The sequence below is a fragment of the Pecten maximus genome, chromosome 18 (genome assembly GCF_902652985.1).
Source record: "Pecten maximus chromosome 18, xPecMax1.1, whole genome shotgun sequence".
Lineage (NCBI taxonomy): Eukaryota > Metazoa > Mollusca > Bivalvia > Pectinida > Pectinidae > Pecten > Pecten maximus.
The window spans coordinates 23593966-23620333 of NC_047032.1; the positions used below are offsets into that span (position 1 = coordinate 23593966).

The 26368-nt window shown below is 37.7% G+C and overlaps 1 protein-coding gene across 1 annotated transcript in view; it reads right to left on the reverse strand.

Annotated features, from left to right (window-relative positions):
• The window catches only part of LOC117316319 (protein scribble homolog), a 150845-nt gene that overhangs the window by 105799 nt on the left and 18678 nt on the right, over positions 1–26368 (reverse strand). The window contains exons 3-6 of the mRNA XM_033870859.1: positions 9251–9329; positions 8905–8994; positions 7962–8082; positions 5757–5831 (exon numbers count right to left, since the gene is read on the reverse strand). Of these exons, the coding sequence (XP_033726750.1) occupies positions 5757–5831; positions 7962–8082; positions 8905–8994; positions 9251–9329 (365 nt within the window). The remainder of the gene's footprint in view (positions 1–5756; positions 5832–7961; positions 8083–8904; positions 8995–9250; positions 9330–26368) is intronic.

The following is a 26368-nucleotide window of genomic DNA, read 5'->3' on the forward strand; positions in this document are numbered from 1 at the left end:
CAATATCTGTTGTGAAGACTCTTCACCACCCAATGTTTAAGTGTCAGTGACCGGAAGCTGGTAAATGCAATGTAACACCCAATATCTGGGTGGCAGTAATAGCACTGGTCTACACAGCTTCATCACGTGAAATAGCACAAACATTGGCATCAGAGGGACTTGAAACACAGACTTTGTCCTTGAGAACCTGAAAACTAGTTTGTCATTGACACTGAGGTCAGTGACAACAGCCTTGACCTTGTTAGCAACTTACAGACTACAAATTCTAACACTTCATGTAAGGGACTACACACTACACTGAAAACAACTACCTTGACCTTGACCTTGAAATCAGGAAGCTGAAATAGTGCTAGTCCAGACATTGAAATTGCTGTGAAGGGCCAGAAACAGTAATGTTATTGATATCAGGAACCTGCCAGTATAGACCTTCACCTTGCTATAAGAACCCTGAAACATGAGCTTGACACATATTTAAACTGAATAGTACCAACATTTACCTAAATAGCATGACCCTGAAATAGCATGGAACTTTAAAATTGATCATGAAACTTTAATAGTGCTGATATGGACCTTAATATCATTATCCTGAAACAGATCATGGCGATGATATCTTGGCCCTGAAACAAAACTTACCTTGAAAATGATCATGAATCTGAGCCTTAATGTCTGGGACCTAAATTAACACTGACCTTCACCGAAAGTAAATTATCTATTCCAATGACCAATACAAGTACACGGTCAAATAAAAGGGCAGGATAGGCTAGTTCTGTCTTAACCAAACACAATGGAAGGACTTAATGAGAGTTCCTCTGACCTACATAAAAGTATTGAGAATCCTCTCTACACAACTTCACAGATCCAAGTATTTCCTCTGACCTATATAAAAGTATTGAGGATCCTCTCTACACAACACTTCACAGATCCAAGTATTTCCTCTGACCTACATAAAAGTATTGAGGATCCTCTCTACACAACACTTCACAGATCCAAGTATTTCCTCTGACCTACATAAAAGTATGAGGATCCTCTCTACACAACACTTCACAGATCCAAGTATTTCCTCTGACCTACATAAAAGTATTGAGAATCCTCTCTACACAACACTTCACAGATCCAAGTATTTCCTCTGACCTACATAAAAGTATGAGGATCCTCTCTACACAACATCACAGATCCAAGTATTTCCTCTGACCTACAGTATTGAGGATCCTCTCTACACAACATCACAGATCCAAGTATTTCCTCTGACCTACATACAAGTATTGAGGATCCTCTCTACACAACACTTTACAGATCCAAGTATTTCCTCTGACCTACAGTATTGAGGATCCTCACTACACAACACTTCACAGATCCAAGTATTTCCTCTGACCTACAGTATTGAGGATCCTCTCTACACAACACTTCACAGATCCAAGTATTTCCTCTGACCTACATAAAAGTATTGAGGATCCTCTCTACACAACATCACAGATCCAAGTATTTCCTATGACCTACATAAAAGTATGAGAATCCTCTCTACACAACTTCACACATCCAAGTATTTCCTCTGACCTACAGTATTGAGGATCCTCTCTACACAATATCACAGATCCAAGTATTTCCTCTGACCTACAGTATTGAGGATCCTCTCTACACAATATCACAGATCCAAGTATTTCCTCTGACCTACATACAAGTATTGAGGATCCTCTCTACACAACATCACAGATCCAAGTATTTCCTCTGACCTACATACAAGTATTGAGGATCCTCTCTACACAACACATCACAGATCGAAGTATTTCCTCTGACCTACATACAAGGGCCCAATGGGCCCAAATCGCTCACCTGCAATGCAGTGATCTTTTCATATATGGATCCTGCAGTTATTTGAAAGCATGTTACAGGACCAATATAATGTCTCTCTGCACTTTGGCTTTTCACTAAAAGTCGTTTAAAGATTTTAGCCTTTTGACCCCTGTGACCTTGAATGAAAGTCAAGGTCATTCATTTGAACAAACTTGGTAGCCCTTCACCCCAGCATGCTACAGGCCAAATATTAGGTCTCTGGGACTGTTGATTATCGAGAAGAAGTCGTTTAAAGATTTTAGCCTTTTTGGCCCCTGTGACCTTGAATGAAGGTCAAGGCCATTCATTTGAACAAACTAGGTAGCCCTTCATCCCAGCATGCTACAGACCCAATATCAACTCCCTGGGACTGTTGGTTATTGAGAAGAAGTCGTTTGAAGATTTTAGCCTTTTTGACCCCTGTGACCTTGAATGAAGGTCAAGGTCATTCATTTGAACAAACTTGGTAGCCCTTCACCCCAGCATGCTACAGACCAATATCAACTCCCTGGGACTCTTGGTTATTGAGAAGAAGTTGTTTAAAATTTTAGCCTTTTTGACCCCTGTGACCTTGAATGAAGGTCAAGGTCATTCATTTGAACAAACTTGGTAGCCCTACAGACCCAATATCAACTCCCTGGGACTCTTGGTTCTTGAGAAGAAGTCGTTTAAAGATTTTAGCCTTTTTGACTCCTGTGACCTTGAATGAAAGTCAAGGTCATTCATTTGAACAAACTTGGGAGCCCTTCACCCCAGCATGCTACAGGCCAAATATTAGGTCTCTGGGACTCTTGGTTATTGAGAAGAAGTCGTTTAAAGATTTTAGCCTTTTTGACTCCTGTGACCTTGAATGAAAGTCAAGGTCATTCATTTGAACAAACTTGTTAGCCCTTTACCCCAGCATGCTACAGGCCAAATATTAGGTCTCTGGGACTGTTGGTTATCGAGAAGAAGTCGTTTAAAGATTTTAGCCTTTTTGGCCCCTGTGACCTTGAATGAAGGTCAAGGCCATTCATTTGAACAAACTAGGTAGCCCTTCATCCCAGCATGTTACAGACCCAATATCAACTCCCTGGGACTGTTGGTTATTGAGAAGAAGTCGTTTGAAGATTTTAGCCTTTTTGACCCCTGTGACCTTGAATGAAGATCAAGGTCATTCATTTGAACAAAATTGGTAGCCCTTTACCCCAGCATGCTACAGACCCAATATCAACTCCCTGGGACTCTTGGTTATTGAGAAGAAGTCGTTTAAAGATTTTAGCCTTTTTGACTCCTGTGACCTTGAATGAAATTCAAGGTCATTCATTTGAACAAACTTGGGAGCCCTTCACCCCAGCATGCTACAGGCCAAATATTAGGTCTCTGGGACTCTTGGTTATTGAGAAGAAGTCGTTTAAAGATTTTAGCCTTTTTGACTCCTGTGACCTTGAATGAAGGTCAAGGTCATTCATTTGAACAAACTTGGTAGCCCTTTACCCAAGCATGCTACAGACCCAATATCAACTCCCTGGGACTCTTGGTTATTGAGAAGAAGTCGTTTAAAGATTTTAGCCTTTTTGACCCCTGTGACCTTAAATGAAAGTCAAGGTCATTCATTTGAACAAACTTTGTAGCCCTTCACCCCAGCATGCTACAGACCTAATATCAACTCCCTGGGACTCTTGGTTATTGAGAAGAAGTCGTTTAAAGATTTTAGCCTTTTTGACTCCTGTGACCTTGAATGAAGGTCAAGGTCATTCATTTGAACAAACTTGGTAGCCCTTCACCCCAGCATGCTACAGACCCAATATCAAGTCCCTGGGACTCTTGGTTATTGAGAAGAAGTCGTTTAAAGATTTTAGCCTTTTTGACTCCTGTGACCTTGAATGAAGGTCAAGGTCATTCATTTGAACAAACTTGGTAGCCCTTCACCCCAGCATGCTACAGACCCAATATCAAGTCCCTGGGTCTTTTGGCTATTTAGAAGAAGTCGTCTAATTTTTTTTTAGCATATTTGACCCCTGTGACCTTGAATGAAAGTCAAGGTCATTCATTTGAACAAACTTGGTAGCCCTTTACCCCAGCATGCTACAGACCCAATATCAACTCCCTGGGACTCTTGGTTATTGAGAAGAAGTTGTTTAAAGATTTTAGCCTTTTTGACCCCTGTGACCTTGAATGAAGGTCAACGTTATTCATTTGAACAAACTTGGTAGCCCTTCACCCCAGCATGCTACAGGCCCAATATTAGGTCTCTGGGCCTTTTGGTTATTGAAAAGAAGTTGCTTGAATGGAAAGTTGACGCCGGACGGACGGACGACGGACGGACGACGGACGCCGCGCCACGGCATAAGCTCACTTGCCCTTCGGGCAGGTGAGCTAACAAGTATTGAGGATCCTCTCTACACAACACATCACAGATCGAAGTATTTCCTCTGACCTACAGTATTGAGGATCCTCTCTACACAACATCACAGATCCAAGTATTTCCTCTGACCTACAGTATTGAGGATCCTCTCTACACAACATCACAGATCCAAGTATTTCCTCTGACCTACAGTATTGAGGATCCTCTCTACACAACATCACAGATCCAAGTATTTCCTCTGACCTACAGTATTGAGGATCCTCTCTACACAACACTTCACAGATCCAAGTATTTCCTCTGACCTACATAAAAGTATGAGGATCCTCTCTACACAACACATCACAGATCCAAGTATTTCCTCTGACCTACATAAAAGTATTGAGGATCCTCTCTACACAACATCACAGATCCAAGTATTTCCTCTGACCTACAGTATTTAGGATCCTCTCTACACAACACTTCACAGATCGAAGTATTTCCTCTGACCTACATAAAAGTATTGAGAATCCTCTCTACACAACATCACAGATCCAAGTATTTCCTCTGACCTACATAAAAGTATGAGGATCCTCTCTACACAATATCACAGATCCAAGTATTTCCTCTGACCTACATAAAAGTATGAGGATCCTCTCTACACAATATCACAGATCCAAGTATTTCCTCTGACCTACAGTATTGAGGATCCTCTCTACACAACACTTCACAGATCCAAGTATTTCCTCTGACCTACATAAAAGTATGAGGATCCTCTACACAACACTTCACAGATCCAAGTATTTCCTCTGACCTACATAAAAGTATGAGGATCCTCTACACAACACTTCACAGATCCTAGGATTTTCAGGTTAGCCTCCAGCATGGCAGTACATTCATTCCCATTCCTGGTCTCCCTTAGTACAAATTTTCCAAATCAAGTTATATGCACTATCTGCTATTTCTGTTTAATAGGTTTCTAGCTCAAGCATTTCCAATATCTGGGAAGGTCACAACCTGTTTACAAGAACTATGCTTTTGAGTAATATTACAGGAATCTTTCTCTTTGCTACACCGCTTAATTAGACAATCTCTTTTAATATGTATTTTTAGATTGTAGTCACCTTACAATTGGTTTGCAAACAGAGACAGGCCACATTATCTTTATATTATCTGAACATATACCTTCGTCAAATATCATGCAGCCTAATGAATTCACAGTGAATATACCTTCGTCAAATATCATGCAGCCTCATGAATTCACAGTGAATATACCTTCGTCAAATATATATGATACAGCCTCATGAATTCACAGTGAATATATTTTCGTCAAATATGATGCATTCTCATGAATTCAGTGAATATACCTTCATCAAATATCATGCATCCTCATGAATTCAGTGAATATACCTTCATCAAATACCATGCATCCTCATGAATTCAGAGTGAATATGCCTTCATTAATATGCTAACTCCAATTTGCAATGTTACAGAGAAAGAAATATTCTGTTTTCCAAATCACTGCATGATTAAAAATTACTTGCAAAGTTGTTAATGAAATAATTTATGTAAATTGCATCAAGCAATGACAATAAAGCCTTACCGGTGGGAGTTCAGCAAGTTCATTACAGTCCAACCATAGTTCCTGTAGACTGGAGAGGGACCCAATGATAGCAGGCTGTAACGCAAAAACAAGGGTTACATAGATGACAAAACAGAAAACTGTCTAAAAAACAATAACATAAACAATACCATTGAAAACAATAACAACAACACTAACTTGATGAGTGTGTGACGAAATAACTAGTATCACCAGTGTTCCAGTATTTTTTTGTCTTTTTAGTTTAATTTTGGCCCCATTTAAGCTACATTTTTCCGAAAGATATAAAAAACTAATCCTAAAATCTCTAAATATTTTTTTGTTCATACAAGGATACAGAATCCAGCAAATGATGTTGCCTACTTTCCTTCCTATCAACCAACCAACCAACCAACCCCCCCCCCCCCTCCCCTCCCAATCTGCTAATTCCTATTTCCACCAGGTGATCATTTCCTAAAATGGTTAGGGAAACACTGATCACATCAAATAATGAAGGCAGTCGATAGTGTATGTAGGACCTGTCGTAGGTCACCGTGAAGGCAGTCTATAGTGTATGTAGGACTTGTCGTAGGTCACCGTGAAGGCAGTCTATAGTGTATGTAGGACTTGTCCTAGGTCATCGTGAAGGCAGTCTATAGTGTATGTAGGACCTGTCCTAGGTCATCGTGAAGACAGTCTATAGTGTATGTAGGACATGTCATAGATCATCGTGAAGACAGTCTATAGTGTATGTAGGACCTGTCGTAGGTCATCGTGAAGACAGTCTATAGTGTATGTAGGACCTGTCGTAGGTCATCGTGAAGACAGTCTATAGTGTATGTAGGACCTGTCGTAGGTCATTGTGAAGGCAGTCTATAGTGTATGTAGGTCCTGTCATAGATCATCATGAAGGCAGTCTATAGTGTATGTAGGACCTGTCCTAGGTCATCGTGAAGACAGTCTATAGTGTATGTAGGACCTGTCCTAGGTCATCGTGAAGACAGCCTATAGTGTATGTAGGACATGTCGTAGGTCAACGTGAAGGCAGTCTATAGTGTATGTAGGACATGTCGTAGGTCATCGTGAAGACAGTCTATAGTGTATGTAGGACCTGTCCTAGGTCATCGTGAAGACAGTCTATAGTGTATGTAGGACCTGTCCTAGGTCATCGTGAAGACAGCCTATAGTGTATGTAGGACATGTCGTAGGTCATCGTGAAGGCAGTCTATAGTGTATGTAGGACATGTCGTAGGTCATCGTGAAGACAGTCTATAGTGTATGTAGGACCTGTCCTAGGTCATCGTGAAGACAGTCTATAGTGTATGTAGGACCTGTCCTAGGTCATCGTGAAGACAGTCTATAGTGTATGTAGGACCTGTCCTAGGTCATCGTGAAGGCAGTCTATAGTGTATGTAGGTCCTGTCGTAGGTCATTGTGAAGACAGTCTATAGTGTATGTAGGTCCTGTCATAGATCATTGTGAAGGCAGTCTATAGTGTATGTAGGACATGTCGTAGATTATCGTGAAGACAGTCTATAGTGTATGTAGGTCCTGTCGTAGGTCATTGTGAAGGCAGTCTATAGTGTATGTAGGACCTGTCGTAGATTATCGTGAAGACAGTCTATAGTGTATGTAGGTCCTGTCGTAGGTCATCGTGAAGACAGTCTATAGTGTATGTAGGACGTGTCCTAGGTCATCGTGAAGGCAGTCTATAGTGTATGTAGGTCCTGTCGTAGGTCATCGTGAAGACAGTCTATAGTGTATGTAGGACGTGTCCTAGGTCATCGTGAAGGCAGCCTATAGTGTATGTAGGACCTGTCCTAGGTCATCGTGAAGACAGTCTATAGTGTATGTAGGACTTGTCGTAGGTCATCGGGAAGGCAGTCTATAGTGTATGTAGGACTTGTCGTAGGTCATCGGGAAGGCAGTCTATAGTGTATGTAGGACCTGTCCTAGGTCATGGTGAAGACAGTCTATAGTGTATGTAGGACCTGTCCTAGGTCATCGTGAAGACAGTCTATAGTGTATGTAGGACATGTCGTAGATCATCGTGAAGACAGTCTATAGTGTATGTAGGACTTGTCCTAGGTCATCGTGAAGGCAGTCTATAGTGTATGTAGGACCTGTCATAGGTCATCGTTAAGCAGTGGGAGTTAGCTCAAAAGAAAACCAAATAACCAGACATTAGAAGATATTTGATGTCAGCCACAACATGATTGCTAGACTTACCAATTCCTCAATTTCATTGCTGCCGAGATCAAGGATTTCAAGTTTGCACAGGAGCGACATAGACTGTGGAAGGGTTTTAATATTGTTGTCCCTCAACTCAAGGGAGATTAGTCCTGTTAAACTGCAATGAAATATAACAGTACATGTTAACACATACATCCGTCCATTAAAGACTCTAAAACAAAGCTTTACAGAACTTAAAACACTACATATTTTCGTAATGGATAATCTTACATATATATAGATTTCTCCTCCTGCATTGTCTTATCTAGATCTTTTTACTTTAAGTTTACATATCACCAGTTGTCAATGACATAACTCAGATTTGACCTTTGACCTCTGTTATGACCTTAACATTAAATCAGCTCCATGCCAAGAAATTCTCTCCAATGAAATTACAAGAAATTAAAAGTGCAAGCGGAAAGGACTTCATTGTCTTATGCGCTTCATAGAAACATTATAGCAAACTGTCAAATATAATCTCATTAACTAATACAATTCCTGTACCCAGATTTCTATAAGGCTACAAATTAATCATGATTACTTATAAAGAAAGTCTGTCATTAATGTTGGAATCTGACCAGACGACTATTACCGCCCTCATCAGCTAGCTAATCCTGTGACCTGTGTCAGCTTCTAGACCCTATTGATTTTATTATAACTGGCTCTTAGTCTGACCCTAGATATTTTTACTGTGTCATCAACAATTAATCATAGTTTGTAGATAATGAAATAAATGACCTACAGGACTGAAAAATTGTCCTCTGGACTTTGCTATTATCATGCTATATCCGCAATTATTATGCTATATCCACAATTATTATGCTATATCCGCCATTATCATACTATATCCGCCATTATCATGGCTTGTTCCTGTTTGGCTCCCAGAAACTGAAAATACCCAAAACAGAAATAAAAGACTTTGTCTAAAAAAATTTCTTACCTGCCAAAATCATGAGGGAGTCGCTCAAGCAAGACGTCATTGAGTCCCAAATGTGTCAAGTTTCGAAGCTGTGTAAAGCCATTGGGTAGTCTGGAAAATCAAAACTAGCCATTAATTGTGTCGAAAAAAATCATCTTAAGGATGTTATTTAATATTTATAAACTGCAGATTGTGTTGAATATGTTTTCCGGTAAGTTTTGATTAAAACTAATATAGTTAATGAAGTCACCACCAACTCAGATGTCACACTACCTGAACACCATTGTGAGCTTTACATTAGTATTGAAGTTATGTACATAGATCCCTTTTAGATGTCTCTATGATAATTACTTTGGCAAGTGCTTACCTTGAGAAAGGGTTACTGCTGATATCAAGGACCTGAAGATTCTTACAGAATCGGATATTTTCTGGAATGTCACAGATGTCTGAAAATATAAACGTTGAAATGTCTTAGGGCATGTGAATACTACTCGCTTATTTCTAACATGTTCTCTTGCGGCCCAAGTTACTGAGAAAGCTCTTTTACATTAACCAAAAAACTTCTTAAAAAATCATTGCTGCCACTAAAATCTAAGGATTCAAAAAGTGAAACCAATCCTGAAAACATAACACTGGATTGTATCTATAAATCTACTGCTGTAAAATAACAGTATCATTGTCAATTGTGTTGTGTCCATATAACTGGAATATTCATGAAATACTCATAACAAATCTTTGAGCAGGGCAGGTAATAGAATAACAAAGAATATGTTTGATCAGTGTACAGGTACATTCTGATTCAGGCTTAAGATTATAGAAGCTATATATCATGATCACTGGCAGCTGTCTTCATTTTCCAGGACACACAAGTGCATATTCATTTGGTAATTGAACATAACTACCGTATTTATAATAATTAAGCCCCCTGAAATATACCCCCTCTATAGATCTCCTAAAATAAAAGTACAATATTTCCCCTGAAATAAACCCCTCTCCTAAAGTTAAAGTTTAGTACAATATTTCCCCTAAAATAAACCCCTCTCCTAAAGTTAAAGTTTTATACAATATTTTCCCTGACATATAACCCCTCTCCTAAAGTAAAAGTTAAGTGTATATATAACCTCAAACAAGCCCCTCCCCCTAATGGGTCATTACCATATTTATCCTCAATCAAACCCCTTCCTCTAGTGACTTGTTACCATATCTAACTTCAAACAAGCCCCTCCCCCTAATGGCTCATTACCATATTTATCCTCAATCAAACCCCTTCCCCTATAGTGACTTGTTACCATATATAACTTCAAACAAGCCCCTCCCCCTAATGACACGTTACCAAATTTATCTCAACAAGCCCCCCTTCCTAATGACTCGTTACAAAATTTATCCTCAAATAAGCCCCCTCCCATAATGACTCATTACCATATTTAACCTCAATCAAACCCCTTCCTCTAGTGACTTGTTACCATAAATATACTCAAACAAGCCCCTCCACTAATTACTTGTTACCATAAGTAATACTCAAACAAGCCCCATCCCTCAATGTAAAAGTGTAATATATAAGTTTGGGGAGGGCTTTTTTGCAAACCACTTTAAACTGAATATTTCAAAATCAATGATTCTACAAAATTAAGAAGCTGGAGGCTTATTTGTGGGCAAGGAATTATTTACAGATGAATCTAGATAATTCAACATTTAAGTCCTAGATTCATCAATTCTTGTTGGGGAATTATACATCAATATCAATGCTATATAGTATATATATATGTAATTCATTTGTCTGGATTGCACTGATCATATAACTTTATACTCATCAATTTTCATACAATCCAAAATGTTTTGATGTTTCGTTGTCTTTTCTGCTAAGATATTATGCAGTTTCCCCAAGGCCAAAATGCTGTTTCCATGATTAATCCTATGTATTAGTACCACCAAACCTTGTTAATCCATCTATTAATTGATCACTTCTGTATATGCTCAACTAGAGCTTCATGGAAATTTTGTTGTTTTCTTTACAAAATTCCCACTTACAAATCTATAGTTGCCTTAAAAACTGGACATCTTGGTAAAAACGTGGTTGGCGTATTACAAAGCGCCTCCATTGCATTTTCAATGGAATACATTACAAGGAAGATAAGAAATCCTGATCGATACATGCATGATTTTCTCCATAGATTAGTTTATAGCTCACTGTCAAATCCATTCCAGATTCAATACAAATTAAATTAGAAATTCCAGTTTCAAGATTAAATTTCTTTGCAAAATATTGTCATAGCAAAAATTCAAATAAAAGATTCTGAAACACTATTCATCCCCAGGTCAGCTTCAAACAAGAAACAAAATATGCCATTTTTACTGAGAAACGAGTCAGATACAATAATATTATACACACATTCCAACAAAAACACCACGTTTTCCATGTTTTTTCTTGTACATTTACAAGCCCACTTATACTCATGATCAGCACAAATAAATCAGTAAGTGATAAGGAATATCTGAGTTAGTCTCTCCTTGTGAGGCCAGAACAATATATAATATGGATATATGTAAATGAGGCAGGGACTCAGTAGAAGTAAAACTATTAGCTTGATGCACTTCAGAGTTAAAATGTAGTTATAATGTAGTTACAGACATTTTACATACAGACAACTAAACAATGTCGATAACAGTTTATCTTGAAAACCTGGTACACAAAATGATACTAAACTATGAGTAAACATGAAAGCTCCACAAGTACTACAGTATGTGTCAATAAACCTCAGTTATGTAGTGAAGGGAACAGTGTGAGTAGGCCTTACCTTAGAGAGCAATTTGCCAATTATTGTTCAGAAGCCAGACACTATCAACGAAGTCCACTTTCTCTAAATTCATATTTTTTTCTGTTTGGAAGCAAAAAAGAATTTTACACCTTCCATCCATGGACATTTGAAGAATTTATTACGATTTGCCACATTGCAGACCGGCAAACAGCTGAAATATGCCAACATCATGACAAGAATGAAACAACAGCTTGCCTTTCGATTCTACCCTATACCTCGAGCTCTTGTGATGGCATGCTACCTCCCCAAACAAAAGAGGGCTAAAATATCAGGGGCAATAACTTCTGTAGAAAGCGCAAGTCATGATCAGGACTCGGAAATTCTGTATTGAAATGTCCATCATAAGCAAAGTTATATATTTTCCTATTTGCTGGAAAGAGTAAAATATGCTTTGCATTTACACCATTCCTTCATTAAATACATCAAAACATGCATGTCTGCTGTCGGTACAGAAGATCCTCTCTTGAGACCAAGCTTAAGACAGTGGTTGTCAATACAGAAATTATCTGGAGAGACCACACCAGTTGCTGATACAGAGGAGTTTCTCCTGAGAGACCAAATGTACACCAGTTATCAATATACATAAACCTCTATTGAGAGACCACACCAGTTATCAATATAGATAAACCTCTAGAGACCACACCAGTTGTTGATACAGATCCTCACTTGAGACCACACCAGTTGTTGATAGATCCTCTCTTGAGACCACACCAGTTGTTGATACAGACCAGTTGTTGATAGATCCTCTCTTGAGACCACACCAGTTGTTGATACAGAGGAACTTCTCTTGAGAGATGCTTAACAAATGTCAATACAGCAGAGTCTCTTGAGACACCATTAAAACTGTCAATACAGAAGAGTCTTGAGACACCATTAAAACTGTCAATACAGAAGTCTCTTGAGACACCATTAAAACTGTCAATACAGAAGTCTCTAGACACCATTAAAACTGTCAATACAGAAGAGTCTTGAGACACCATTAAAACTGTCAATACAGAAGTCTCTTGAGACACCATTAAAACTGTCAATACAGAAGTCTCTAGAGACACCATTAAAACTGTCAATACAGAAGTCTCTTGAGACACCATTAAAACTGTCAATACAGAAGTCTCTTGAGACACCATTAAAACTGTCAATACAGACGTCTCTTGAGACACCATTAAAACTGTCAATACAGAGGAGTCTTGAGACACCATTAAAACTGTCAATACAGAAGTCTCTTGAGACACCATTAAAACTGTCAATACAGAAGTCTTGAGACACTATTAAAACTGTCAATACAGAAGTCTCTTGGGACACCATTAAAACTGTCAATACAGAAGTCTCTTGAGACACCATTAAAACTGTCAATACAGACGTCTCTTGAGACACCATTAAAACTGTCAATACAGAAGTCTCTTGAGACACCATTAAACTGTCAAGTCTCTTGAGACACCATTAAAACTGTCAATACAGAAGTCTCCCTTGTGACACACCATTAAAACTGTCAATACAGACGTCTCTTGAGACACCATTAAAACTGTCAATACAGAAGTCTCTTGAGACACCATTAAAACTGTCAATACAGAAGAGTCTTGAGACACCATTAAAACTGTCAATACAGAAGTCTCCCTTGTGAGACACCATTAAAACTGTCAATACAGACGTCTCTTGAGACACCATTAAAACTGTCAATACAGAAGTCTCTTGAGACACCATTAAAACTGTCAATACAGAAGTCTCTAGAGACACCATTAAAACTGTCAATACAGAAGTCTCTTGAGACACCATTAAAACTGTCAATACAGAAGTCTCTTGAAACACCATTAAAACTGACAATACAGGTCTCTTGAGATACCATTAAAACTGTCAATACAGAAGTCTCTTGAGACACCATTAAAACTGTCAACAAAGTCTCTTGAGACACCATTAAAACTGTCAATACAGACGTCTCTTGAGACACCATTAAAACTGTCAACAGTCTCTTGAGACACCATTAAAACTGTCAATACAGAAGTCTCTTGAGACACCATTAAAACTGTCAATACAGAAGTCTCTTGAGACACCATTAAAACTGTCAATACAGAAGTCTCTTGAGACACCATTAAAACTGTCAATACAGAAGTCTCTAGAGACACCATTAAAACTGTCAATACAGAAGTCTCTTGAGACACCATTAAAACTGTCAATACAGAAGAGTCTCTAGAGACACCATTAAAACTGTCAATACAGACGTCTCTAGAGACACCATTAAAACTGTCAATACAGAAGAACTTCTCTTGAGAGGCCACTGACACTGTCAATACAAACTTCTTTTGAGGTAACCATATCAGTCTATCGCTATTATCATGTAATAAGCGTATGCCTTCGTAATAAACATACATGACTATAGATTGCAGTGAGTTCAGTAAATACCTATCAATTAATGTTATTTCACTGTCCTACAATGCTCATCCTGCTATTTTGAGTCAAAGATTATGTGTCGGTCCCTTGAGCCCTTTATAGGTTCAATATGGTAAATATGACTAAGTCATTATAATGCTGTATATCACTTAATCCACATTGATGAATGTCATTCTATCATACTACATGACATAAGCAGAGATCATACAATATATCTACATTGTGTAATACTCTGTACTGTGTGCAGTAGGAGTTACATTCACTGTCACAGCATTAGTAGCTAGCCAGATACTGATTTGATTTCCCAATAGTTTTCCTTTTAATTTGCAGTACCTTAATTGCTCAGCATTTTTGTCTGGTATTATTGAACACATACATCATGAAATACTGTTCCTATGTTTCATGTCGCCAGATAAACTGTAAGCACACAAATTTTCTGGGTTTGTGAATTTGATTACATTTTAGGATGCGATATCCTCCTAGGAGTGCTTCTGCCTTACAGTTTGATTCTAGCATGTCAATTTCGCTTTTACATTGACACAATCAAAATTCCCCAGAAAATGTTTTCAGTAATGTGCCAGCATGCATGCTGAATGTGTGAAACCTGTCTATGCCACTGTAGTAAGGTTTTCAGTAATCACAAACGGCAGCCATACAGTGACAATGTTCATATTCTATAGTATAGAAACTGTATATAAATTACAATATTCTAACAAAATAATAAACTTCCTCTTTGCCACCAGGAGCCTTGTACATCTATAGCGTTAAGCTTTCAAAAACGATGATATGAGGAAAGAAACACTCTCTTCTGTCGCAGCTTCACAGTAACTTCCAACTCTACTGTAATTAGCAGTGTACAGATATATCCAACATTAACTCACAAATACTAATTACCCGCATGTTACATCCAGAACTGTGTAAACAATAATGTTTGTAAAAGGTCATAGGACCCTGGTATAAAATTTTAATCTAATTTCATATGTGATCGAGTTTTAACATCTCACGGAGTGTCATTAAGCTTAAGCCAGCTAAATACTTTTGGTTCTCTGATAAACTAACCGGGGTGTAAAATGGCACATTCTTAAGACTCGACTGAAACATCTTCAAATACAAACCATCAGACATCATTAAATTGTCAACAACGAAGTAAATAATGACAGGGGTAACCAGACTGTGGATACTGATCATGACCTCCTATAGCTACTTAATACTTTAATTTCTTCTTATTCCTCCTGATAAATTCAAATCTCTACTACTACAGATAAGTCACTGCTATCTATATTATTTTGGTCTTACATTACACAGTATCAAAAACATAATAAGTTATAATTACTAGGTCATCATGTTCAAGTGTGTAACATTTATGTCAAACTGGCATCATGAGCCAATAGGACGTAAAACAAAATAAACCAAACTGGCAACATGATTTTTGTTGTCTGGCTGCTCATCATGTCAAGATGTTATATTATAATTAATTAGTCAAAATTAAAGTTACCTGCATATTTTTTTCTAAGTTCATTTCATCAATTATATCCAACTTCCTGATTGTTAGATTTGGTCCTGAATATACCAGCTGCAGGAGCATTTTACTCACCACAGCATGAACATTTGTGTCCATCCCATGGACATGTGTACATGTGTCCATCCCATGGACAGAGTTATATATTGGTGTAAATTGCAGCTTCAATCTATTCCTCAACAATGTCCTTTAATAAAAGACAAAACCACTTTTTCCTTGTATACAGTCCACCTTGATTGACATCTAGCACAAGATCAATTGTGCAATATTCGGTGCATATGTATATATATGTAAACATAAAGAACTCAATATGGCAATTGCAGTTGATAATCACTATGCACTAACATTTTCAAGCCGTGTACATGTATCAGCTATTTTCGGGCGGTTGCCATGTATCGGCTATCTTCAGGCGATTTACCTTTAATGTCTTGGTAACAACATTCAATCTTGGTAACAACATTCAATCAATAACATTAGGGGGAGATAATTATGTTATTGTAGTGTGACAACACTAATTATTAACCATTTTGAATAGTTATTTTTTAGTAGTAGAATCAGACATCTTATGGAAGGGATTCATCCGGAATAATCCTTTGCCAAAAATATCCAGATGTGCACTTGAAGAAATTGTTCGCATCTCAGATGTACATATTTGTTGGCTGTGAATTCTTTCCAACAATGCAAAATTCATATATATTCACAAAGCTACAGGTAGATATTGTATATGCTGAAGCATATAATCGTGTAAAAGTATAGACAGCAGCAGTGGATAAGATCTGGGAGACAATCAGAGTAGTAAAGATTGGTGTGCTGCGACTCTATCAGTGTATGTTCTTATAGATCTGTAATGTTAATCAATGTTAACGAGGTAGTCCTGACCAGATATCAGATAACTGTATTCAGTTTTTTAATAAGACATTTTGTGCAAGTGCCTCTACAGGATTGATCAGAGCTATCCTGACAAACCAGGATGGAAAGAAACATTCCAGTATGGTTTTTGTTGCTCAATGTTTGAAATACCCTGGTGAGTTTAAGGTATGTCAAACAGCTACCAGCCTCAACACTTACATTCTGTTTACTTCAAACCACCTACAATTTTGTGTCAAATTACATGTACTCATATGTTTAAACCTATATCCTAATATGCAAAAGGGGCTGTGATAGCTCAGTCAGTTAGAGAGCTGGCCACGCAACCTCAGATGAAGATATGAGGTGCATGGTTCGACACATACTCCCTTACCCACTGTCAGTTTGTCTTTCTAGGAAACTGAAACAGGCCGGTCTGTGCTGTTGTGGTTCTGTCCTTGAGCAAGACACTTTACCCTTTTGCTCTAGATGGCATATGCGACGGGCCTCCTGTATGTTGTTTAGTGAGGTAGTCACAAACTACAACAAGGTAACCCTGCCTCAAAATGACCATAACTTTTAACAGGGCAATAAACCCAGGATATTTGACAAAATATTTCATGAACTGATTCTTCAGGACTTGCCATTTCAAGAAAAATATTACCAGATTTCATTATCAGTCTGAGATTTTCTCCAGGTCACAATCAGACAAAGCATTCATGAATATGAAATATTGCATGCAAGAACCTACAACACTGGTAACTGTAAAAGTCTGAATTTTGGCGAAAAATCTGAGTTTTAAAATACATATCTGAATTTCAGCCGAAAAGTCTTAGTTTTTCAGATATACATTTTATATTCAGATAAGTTGGGGGAAACTCAGATAAGTATTATAAAATTCCGATTTGCATGCTGGAATTCAGATATGTTGGGTAAAATTCAGATGTTTTCTTATTTGTGCCCTCGGGCACCCCTTCTTGCCGGCGAGAGCAGCACGGGGTTTCACACCTCCCGCGGAGCCGGGTGTTCATGGTCCACCGGCACAGCTTACCTTTACCTGTGCTGTATAAATCATCCGCGTGCGACTCGATCGGTCACCAATATAGACTATCCTACATCGGTCGCTGTAAACTTCAACATTACGGCCGGTAAAGTGTTTTAATTTGTGATTATCTTCGTCTGTTTTTAGTGTAATGACCAGTGTCGTTGTTCCGTGTGTTTGATACTTTTCTACCTCCGATAACAAAAGATCTGACTGCACGGTGCGGTGATGCAATCGGACCGACGACGTTTTGTACAAGGGCATATCACAATCGACAACCAATATCTCTTATTTCCAATTGGTATCTAAGCTTAATTAAAATGATATTCTCAATAAATCTGTTCACGTGTTGTTATCTGTTGAAACAGTCGGTTCGTAACGTAAGTAGCCGCCCATATGTACAGTACTGTGCAGTGCGTAATTAATAAAAATCGTGTGTTGATACCGATATTCGCACTGTTAAAGACCTAATATTAACTATATATGCGCTGATCAGCATACATTTAACGTAAAAAACGAACCCAAACCCACATTGTATCTTTATTTTTGTGTGTATTTTTCACCCGTTCGATAGCTTGTTTTCACATGACTAGTTATACGTCTGGCCGAACACAGCGCCAGCAGGCGGTCTATAAATGCATATAAATCTGAGTTTTAAAATACATATCTGAATTTCAGCCGAAAAGTCTTAGTTTTTCAGATATACATTTTATATTCAGATAAGTTGGGGGAAACTCAGATAAGTATTATAAAATTCCGATTTGCATGCTGGAATTCAGATATGTTGGGTAAAATTCAGATGTTTTCTTATTTGTGCCCTCGGGCACCCCTTCTTGCCGGCGAGAGCAGCACAGGGTTTCACACCTCCCGTGGAGCCGGGTGTTCATGGTTCACCGGCACCAGCTTACCTTTACCTGTGCTGTATAAATCATCCGCGTGCGACTCGATCGGTCACCAATATAGACTATCCTACATCGGTCGCTGTAAACTTCAACATTACGGCCGGTAAAGTGTTTTAATTTGTGATTATCTTCGTCTGTTTTTAGTGTAATGACCAGTGTCGTTGTTCCGTGTGTTGCGTGTGTTTGATACTTTTCTACCTCCGATAACAAAAGATCTGACTGCACGGTGCGGTGATGCAATCGGACCGACGACGTTTTGTACAAGGGCATATCACAATCGACAACCAATATCTCTTATTTCCAATTGGTATCTAAGCTTAATTAAAATGATATTCTCAATAAATCTGTTCACGTGTTGTTATCTGTTGAAACAGTCGGTTCGTAACGTAAGTAGCCGCCCACATGTACAGTACTGTGCAGTGCGTAATTAATAAAAATCGTGTGTTGATACCGATATTCGCACTGTTAAAGACCTAATATTAACTATATATGCGCTGATCAGCATACATTTAACGTAAAAAACGAACCCAAACCCACATTGTATCTTTATTTTTGTGTGTATTTTTCACCCGTTCGATAGCTTGTTTTCACATGACTAGTTATACGTCTGGCCGAACACAGCGCCAGCAGGCGGTCTATTTTAAGACCGATCAAAAGGCATAGTTTACGCAGTGTGTCGCCGTAAGTGTCGTGTTCTCTTTGACATTTTCATAATTGTCTTAGGGAGCAGGTTCGTTATATCATAATTGTGTTTACGTTAATATAACACTATTGCCATTTTCTTGTTTCAGGTGTCCGAGAACTGAAAACATCAAACCAACTTTCTTACCAGTTGCCTTTCCTGTATCTAGCCCTGGCGATTCTGACTATCTTTGTTCAGTTCAAACACACTCTTAGAATTTGATCATTTTTAAATAATTTGATATGTGCATCGTGTAAAATTTTGACTAATTTCTTGATATACTGGGACGTATATTCTAAATAAATGGTATACGTAAATATTATACCGACACATATAATGTTCTGAATAGTACTTGCATGTGTATCGTTTATCGTAATGTTAATACTTTTGTGAAATGTAACAGGACCGGATGTATTGTTCATCAGGATAACTTTCTATTAATAATGGGCCGTATTTTACCATATTGGGTCACATTTTGATAATTCATTAAGCAGAACAGGACGAAGCGCACAGCATACGACTATTAGATTATTTCTCTTATAAATTTATATAACAGGATATGTGTTGCATAACATTTTGACAATTTTCTTCATATACATGTACAACAATTTGATAAAGCTCCACATGCTAACGATGTAATGTAAATGGTCTCTAGGACAATATAAAGGAATGAAAACCAAAAGATTATTTTATGTAATGATTCGTCGATGCACAGGACTTAGAATATGCCGGTCAAGCTGATGTCCATCAGAATATGCCGGTCAAGCTGATGTCCATCTTCCTCAAAACCATTCTTGAAGTGGAAATATTTATCAATTGATGACCAGCAAGAAGGCATCTTCGTCATTTCGTCAGCTGAAAGACCGTAATGTCGTAATACAGCGGACGTAACACCTGTTAAGTAAGTAAGTAGAACGAGTGGAAGCAGTCAATGCAAATTCTGGCAACTTGCAACCACATTACTGTATGATATCGACTGCACATGCATCATTTAAACCAGCTATTTGACAACTTCGTTAAAGCTGAAATAAATGCATCTTCCAAATCCGAAAATAATTAAGGAACGACTTAACTAAATGTTGGTATTTTTTTGTGAGTAGAGTAAACCACATCTGTATAGATTTACGGATACGAGTCGGAATGGGTACGTGTCGTCTGATAAATTAGTCGTATGGGATTTGAATATACAATAGGTTTTTGAATGCCTTTATTTATCACCGTTAGTTGTTACGTCAGTTGTTCCACGGACTTTTGATTAGATACGTATCCGTAATAGAACATAAAACATTAGAAACACAAATTAACTTACCGAACTTGTTGAATTATTATAGTGTTCCATTTTGCAAGTATTATATGATCGATGTCGCAAATGTCCACTTTTTTATTAGTGTGAAGGGCTTTCGTCCTAGGGGCTAATGTCCCGGGGGCTAATGTCAAGAGCGGGCTTTTGTCCGTACCCCGTTTGTGTACATAGCAGGGAGCGGTAAAACGGCTGTAAAACGTCAACATTGAATCGTCTGATATAGGTGAAAATATCCCGTTTCACAAATGATGTAAAACTAACAAAAATATGTTATTTTCGTGGTTATATAAATAACTTGCTGCAGTTACGAAAGCGCCAACGCTATCAAAAATTACATTTACATCAGGTCAGAAAAGAATGTCTACCGGACGTACCTGACACCTGCACATGGAAAAGAAAAGGTTAGAATTATTACTTCAATGCATGTGCTCATGTGTACACATACTTTTTAACATGTAATTACATAATCATAAATACATGAAACTTTGAGGAAACGAATATAAAAATACACTCTCCAATCATCGTTGTTTATCAGCCGTTCCACGGTTTAACCTGTATATATATGATTTTGTGAATTATGTTAAATAATATGTCTGTACTCTAAACTGATGGGCTAATTCGCTCAAAGTCCTAAAGAACTTGAACTGGATGTACCTGACACCTGCACATGGCTAATGTGGCCACCCGTGGATAGCGCTTTGACAGGTAGGTAGAGTACCTTTCTAAAGGACGCCTCCAGTCCGTTTGATCTGATTCGAGTACAGGTAAGGGACATAGCTTGGAGCAATCAGATAATCAAGATGCTTATTGATTAAACACAGCAGTTGTTAAGTTAAGCAGCTCGATATCAGCATCTCGTTTTCTTCTTATGTAACATTGATCAAAATATATAATCCACACATGCATATACATGACCCCTCCCCGGGTCCTAGATTTCGTTTGTCGATAATTAACAGTCGATTCAATTTACGTTAAAACATACTATTTTCAGTCAGGAGTATGGAATTTGCCACCCGACATTGTCACTTCTAACCGCTGGCCTCAGGTTTGGCGGAGTTTTGTGGGGACTGTGGAGAAAAACAGAAACATTTGCTTCATAGCAAACTTTTTATTTGGCTATTTAGTTATATCATTTGTGCACCACCTAAGATGTTTTCTAATTAATTACAAATTACAATAGGCGAATTAATAATCGACCATGTTTTATGTCTATATGTCATCGTTTATAATTTTAATTGTGTCAAGACAGAGACGCGTTATCTGATATTCACGTCTCGGATCCAGGTAAATTCGTGCAAAATACAAGTCTTCATACACGCACTCTTTCTTATTTCATCACTGTCCCTAAAAAAATAAAAGATAATACTAAATACTGTTTAATCACTTAACAGTTCGCATTTATCTTAAGTATTTATCTCGGTTAAATACTTACTGTAGATTATCGTAACGAATGTTTGATCAAAGTATTACAATGGGTCCTTGCTATGGGAATCCACGATACATCCTTAATTTGTACCGGTTTGGATATCGGTCGTCAATCCATAATTCGTTTTACCAATTTTGCGAACTTTATTGTTAAGGTGAGGAGTTTTCATAAGCAAAACGTTCATGTACTAGATCATTGTTTCAAATATGGTGTGGTCACTTCCCTAGTCAGTTACAATACACAACCTCTGCTAGTCCAGATGACACTGATTACAGGTCAATTATTTTGTTCACTGGACCGTTGAGAAGTCGGCGTGCCATCGACAATGTCGCGGTGTCGAGTTCTACAATAATATAAATATAGGGACAATTATATTACATACCCATGACATAGGAATGCATATTTGAACAGATTTCAAGACCATGAGCTGTGACAAGACTACTATATTCTGTATGTATCCTGGAATCCTTCATACTGTGTTGCTTTTGGAAATGAATTGAATTACGTAATATCCTATCTCGAAGGTAAAATACAGAAGAGTCCTTGTTGAGCTACGGGGAGAAATGGGTACTTGCTGTGGCGACATCCCGTAGGGAATGGAGACCCATATTTTATCGACATAATCAGTATCCCAGGGTTAAGATGAAATGTTCGTTCATGTATTGTATGAATAAAAAGATAATCTACACGTAACGTTTAGGATTTTATTAGAAGATTTGATATCGGTAAAATGATTCCGGCTATGATTTTATGAGTTTAACTTTATGAGGGTCGGGAGTAAAACACGTAAAATGAAAGCAAAATGACGCTTATAAATCCAGATACATTTAGAAAATTATATTTAAAAAAAAACGTTACACAATGTATACGTCCCATTCTATTCAGAAAATTATCGAAATGTTGCAGGATATATCAAGAACAAAATCTACATGGCACACCATTTACGTCTGTCCAATTATCTTAAGAAAATGATCAAATTTTCACCACTCTCTACCCTCGATTATATTAAAAATACAAAAACAAAACAAACAAAAACAAAACGCCCCGCTATAAATCACGAAGAATTATCAAAATGTTGCCGATATATATTCGTACCGATACATGAAGAAACTTTGATGCTCGAGTTCTATTCAGAACATCATCAAAATGATACACGATATATAAGTGCGATTCAGAAAATTATCGAAATATTTTTCCACGATCTAAAATATATATTTAAATGTGTATCTCTGTTGTATAAAACATATTGTACGACATACATGTCGTGAAATGAGTCCTGATATGCCCCATTATTTTATAAGCAGAGACGTATATAAACGTCACATGTATGCGATATATACGTCTACGTATTTAGGAAATTATTAAAATGCTACAGGGTAAATATGTCAAATAATGTTAACGGATATAGGTATACAGTATATATCAAAGTCAATAAATAGCAAGCATGGTTCAGGCCAGGCACGAAGAAGAAAACTGCAACTGGTTAGAAAGTTGGTCTAATTTTTCTGCAACCGTATTACAGCCATGGGATACCTGAAACAAGAATATAGTAACTGTGTTATATATACGTCAAAACAAATATACGATTAAGTTGTTCACAAAGACTAACATTTTCCAATTTCGCCTAATAATCATTAACAAAACGATGGTTCTGTAAGAAATATAAAGGACAGCAGCGACACTTACGGTAGGTGATTCTGTTTGTACTGGTAGCTAGCTAGTAGCCCATGACAGACGTACGGCTTTTGATCGGTCCTAAAATAGACCGCCTGCTGGCGCTGCGTACGGCCAGACGTATGACTATCATGCGACCACAAGCCATCGAAAGTGTGCGAACAAGTAGGCTACTGTAGTAATGTTGATTTGGGTCTGATTTTTCGTCAAGTGCACATAAATAATGTTTGGTCTATAACAGTGTGAATATCGGTATCAACACACGATTTTTATTAATTACGCACTGCACAGTACTGTACATATGGGCGGCTACTTACGTTACGAACCGACTGTTTCAACAGATAACAACACGTGAACAGATTTATTGAGAATATCATTTTAATTAAGCTTAGATACCAATTGGAAATAAGAGATATTGGTTGTCGATTGTGATATGCCCTTGTACAAAACGTCGTCGGTCCGATTGCATCACCGCACCGTGCAGTCAGATCTTTTGTTATCGGAGGTAGAAAAGTATCAAACACACGCAACACACGGAACAACGACACTGGTCATTACACTAAAAACAGACGAAGATAATCACAAATTAAAACACTTTACCGGCCGTAATGTTGAAGTTTACAGCGACCGATGTAGGATAGTCTATATTGGTGACCGATCGAGTCGCACGCGGATGATTTATACAGCACAGGTAAAGGTAAGCTGGTGCCGGTGAACCATGAACACCCGGCTCCACGGGAGGTGTGAAACCCTGTGCTGCTCTCGCCGGCAAGAAGGGGTGCCCGAGGGCACAAATAAGAAAACATCTGAATTTTACCCAACATATCTGAATTCCAGCATGCAAATCGGAATTTTATAATACTTATCTGAGTTTCCCCCAACTTATCTGAATATAAAATGTATATCTGAAAAACTAAGACTTTTCGGCTGAAATTCAGATATGTATTTAAAACTCAGATTTTTCGCCAAAATTCAGACTTTTACAGTTACCAGTGCAAGTATTCTACAAGCACAAGGAGACAAGGGATTACAACAGCAGAAGTAATTACAACAATACTTTCTCACATTGATAACTGATCCCAGGCTACGACCAAGCTCTCAGTCTTGTTAGCTTCTCATTGATAACCAAATAAAACTTTATGAAATTTTCAATCAAATATCATATGTAACAGACCTACAAAAAACAAGTTCATGAAAGTGTCATCCTGATTGATCAATAGGAAGTCCAAATGTTTTATAACTCTCAAATTGGTGAATTGTTCTGTTTGATGTATCCATCAATGCAAGCTTGTCCAAATGTATTGATCTCTGGCCATGCTGACCATTAGCCACCGGCCAGTGTATACATGTCTGGCTGCTGACCAATATAGATAACCTATTTGTAAGTATTTTCAGTCTTCTCACTCACCTATTACCTATATGCGGGGTAGTGTTTGTTATTTATCCCATCCTTGACCATCACCTAGTGGTCATTTTAGTCAGTTTGAAACATTTATAACTAATACATTGACTTAACTCATATATTTATGTTTTCGGAGTCTCTTCTTAAAAGAAAATGAAATTAAAGTTATGGTTAAAAATTCCCGCCTAATTACCGACAGCTCTAACATTTGGGTTCAACATCTGGAACAGCTTGTGATAGGTGAACAAAATAGTGCATGTATTGAGGTAAAGATCAAATAAATCATCATTAATTATTATCAATAAAATCACCATACACCATCAAGCCGCCATTTCCATACAACCGAGTCGGAATTGAAAGTGAGGCTTAAATTAGCGAACAACATGGAGTGAGTTTGGAAATACATTAGTGTGTAGAATCTCAAAATTTTGATCATTCAAACATTGAATACAGGCTGTGCTGCACATATATGAAACATATTCACACGCATGAAATGCTCTCAAAGACTGCAATCTAGTTATATGATGGTTTTGCCATCCAAATACAAATATACATGTACTGTATATCAAATTCAGAAATACTCCAAACTTTCATCAATGTAAACCCTACTTATTGTTATTAAAACAGCGTGTCTATCCACACAATAATGTCAATATTGAAACTCAGTAAAGAAATTGATCTATACAGTTAAACCTGTTATAAAGGACACCTCTATATACAGGACACCTGTCTATAAAAGACAGACTCATCAGACCGACTCCTTTCAACTTACTATATAATTAACCTCTATATAAAGGACACTTGTCTATAAAGGACAGACTCATCAGACCCACTCCTTTCAACTTACTTTATAATTAACCTCTGTATAAAGGACACTTGTCTATAAAGGACAGACTCATCAGACCCACTCCTAATTAACTATACAATTAACCTCTGTATAAAGGACACTTGTCTATAAAGGACAGACTCATCAGACCCACTCCTTCTAATTAACTATACAATTAACCTCTGTATAAAGGACACTTGTCTATAAAGGACAGACTCATCAGACCCACTCCTTCCAATTTACTATACAATTAACCTCTGTATAAAGGACACCTGTCTATAAAGGACAGACTCATCAGACCCACTCCTTTCAACTTATATAATTAACCTCTATATAAAGGACACCTGTCTATAAAGGACAGACTCATCAGACCCACTCCTTTCAACTTACTATATAATTAACCTCTATAAAGGACACTTGTCTATACAGGACACCTGTCTATAAAGGACAGACTCATCAGACCCACTCCCTCCAACTTACTTTATAATTAACCTCTATAAATGACACCTGTCTATAAAGGACAGACTCATCAGAGCCACTCCTTCCAACTAACTTTATAATTAACCTCTATAAAGGACACCTGTCTATAAAGGACAGACTCATCAGACCCACTCCTTCCAACTTATATAATTAACCTCTATATAAAGGACACCTGTCTATAAAGG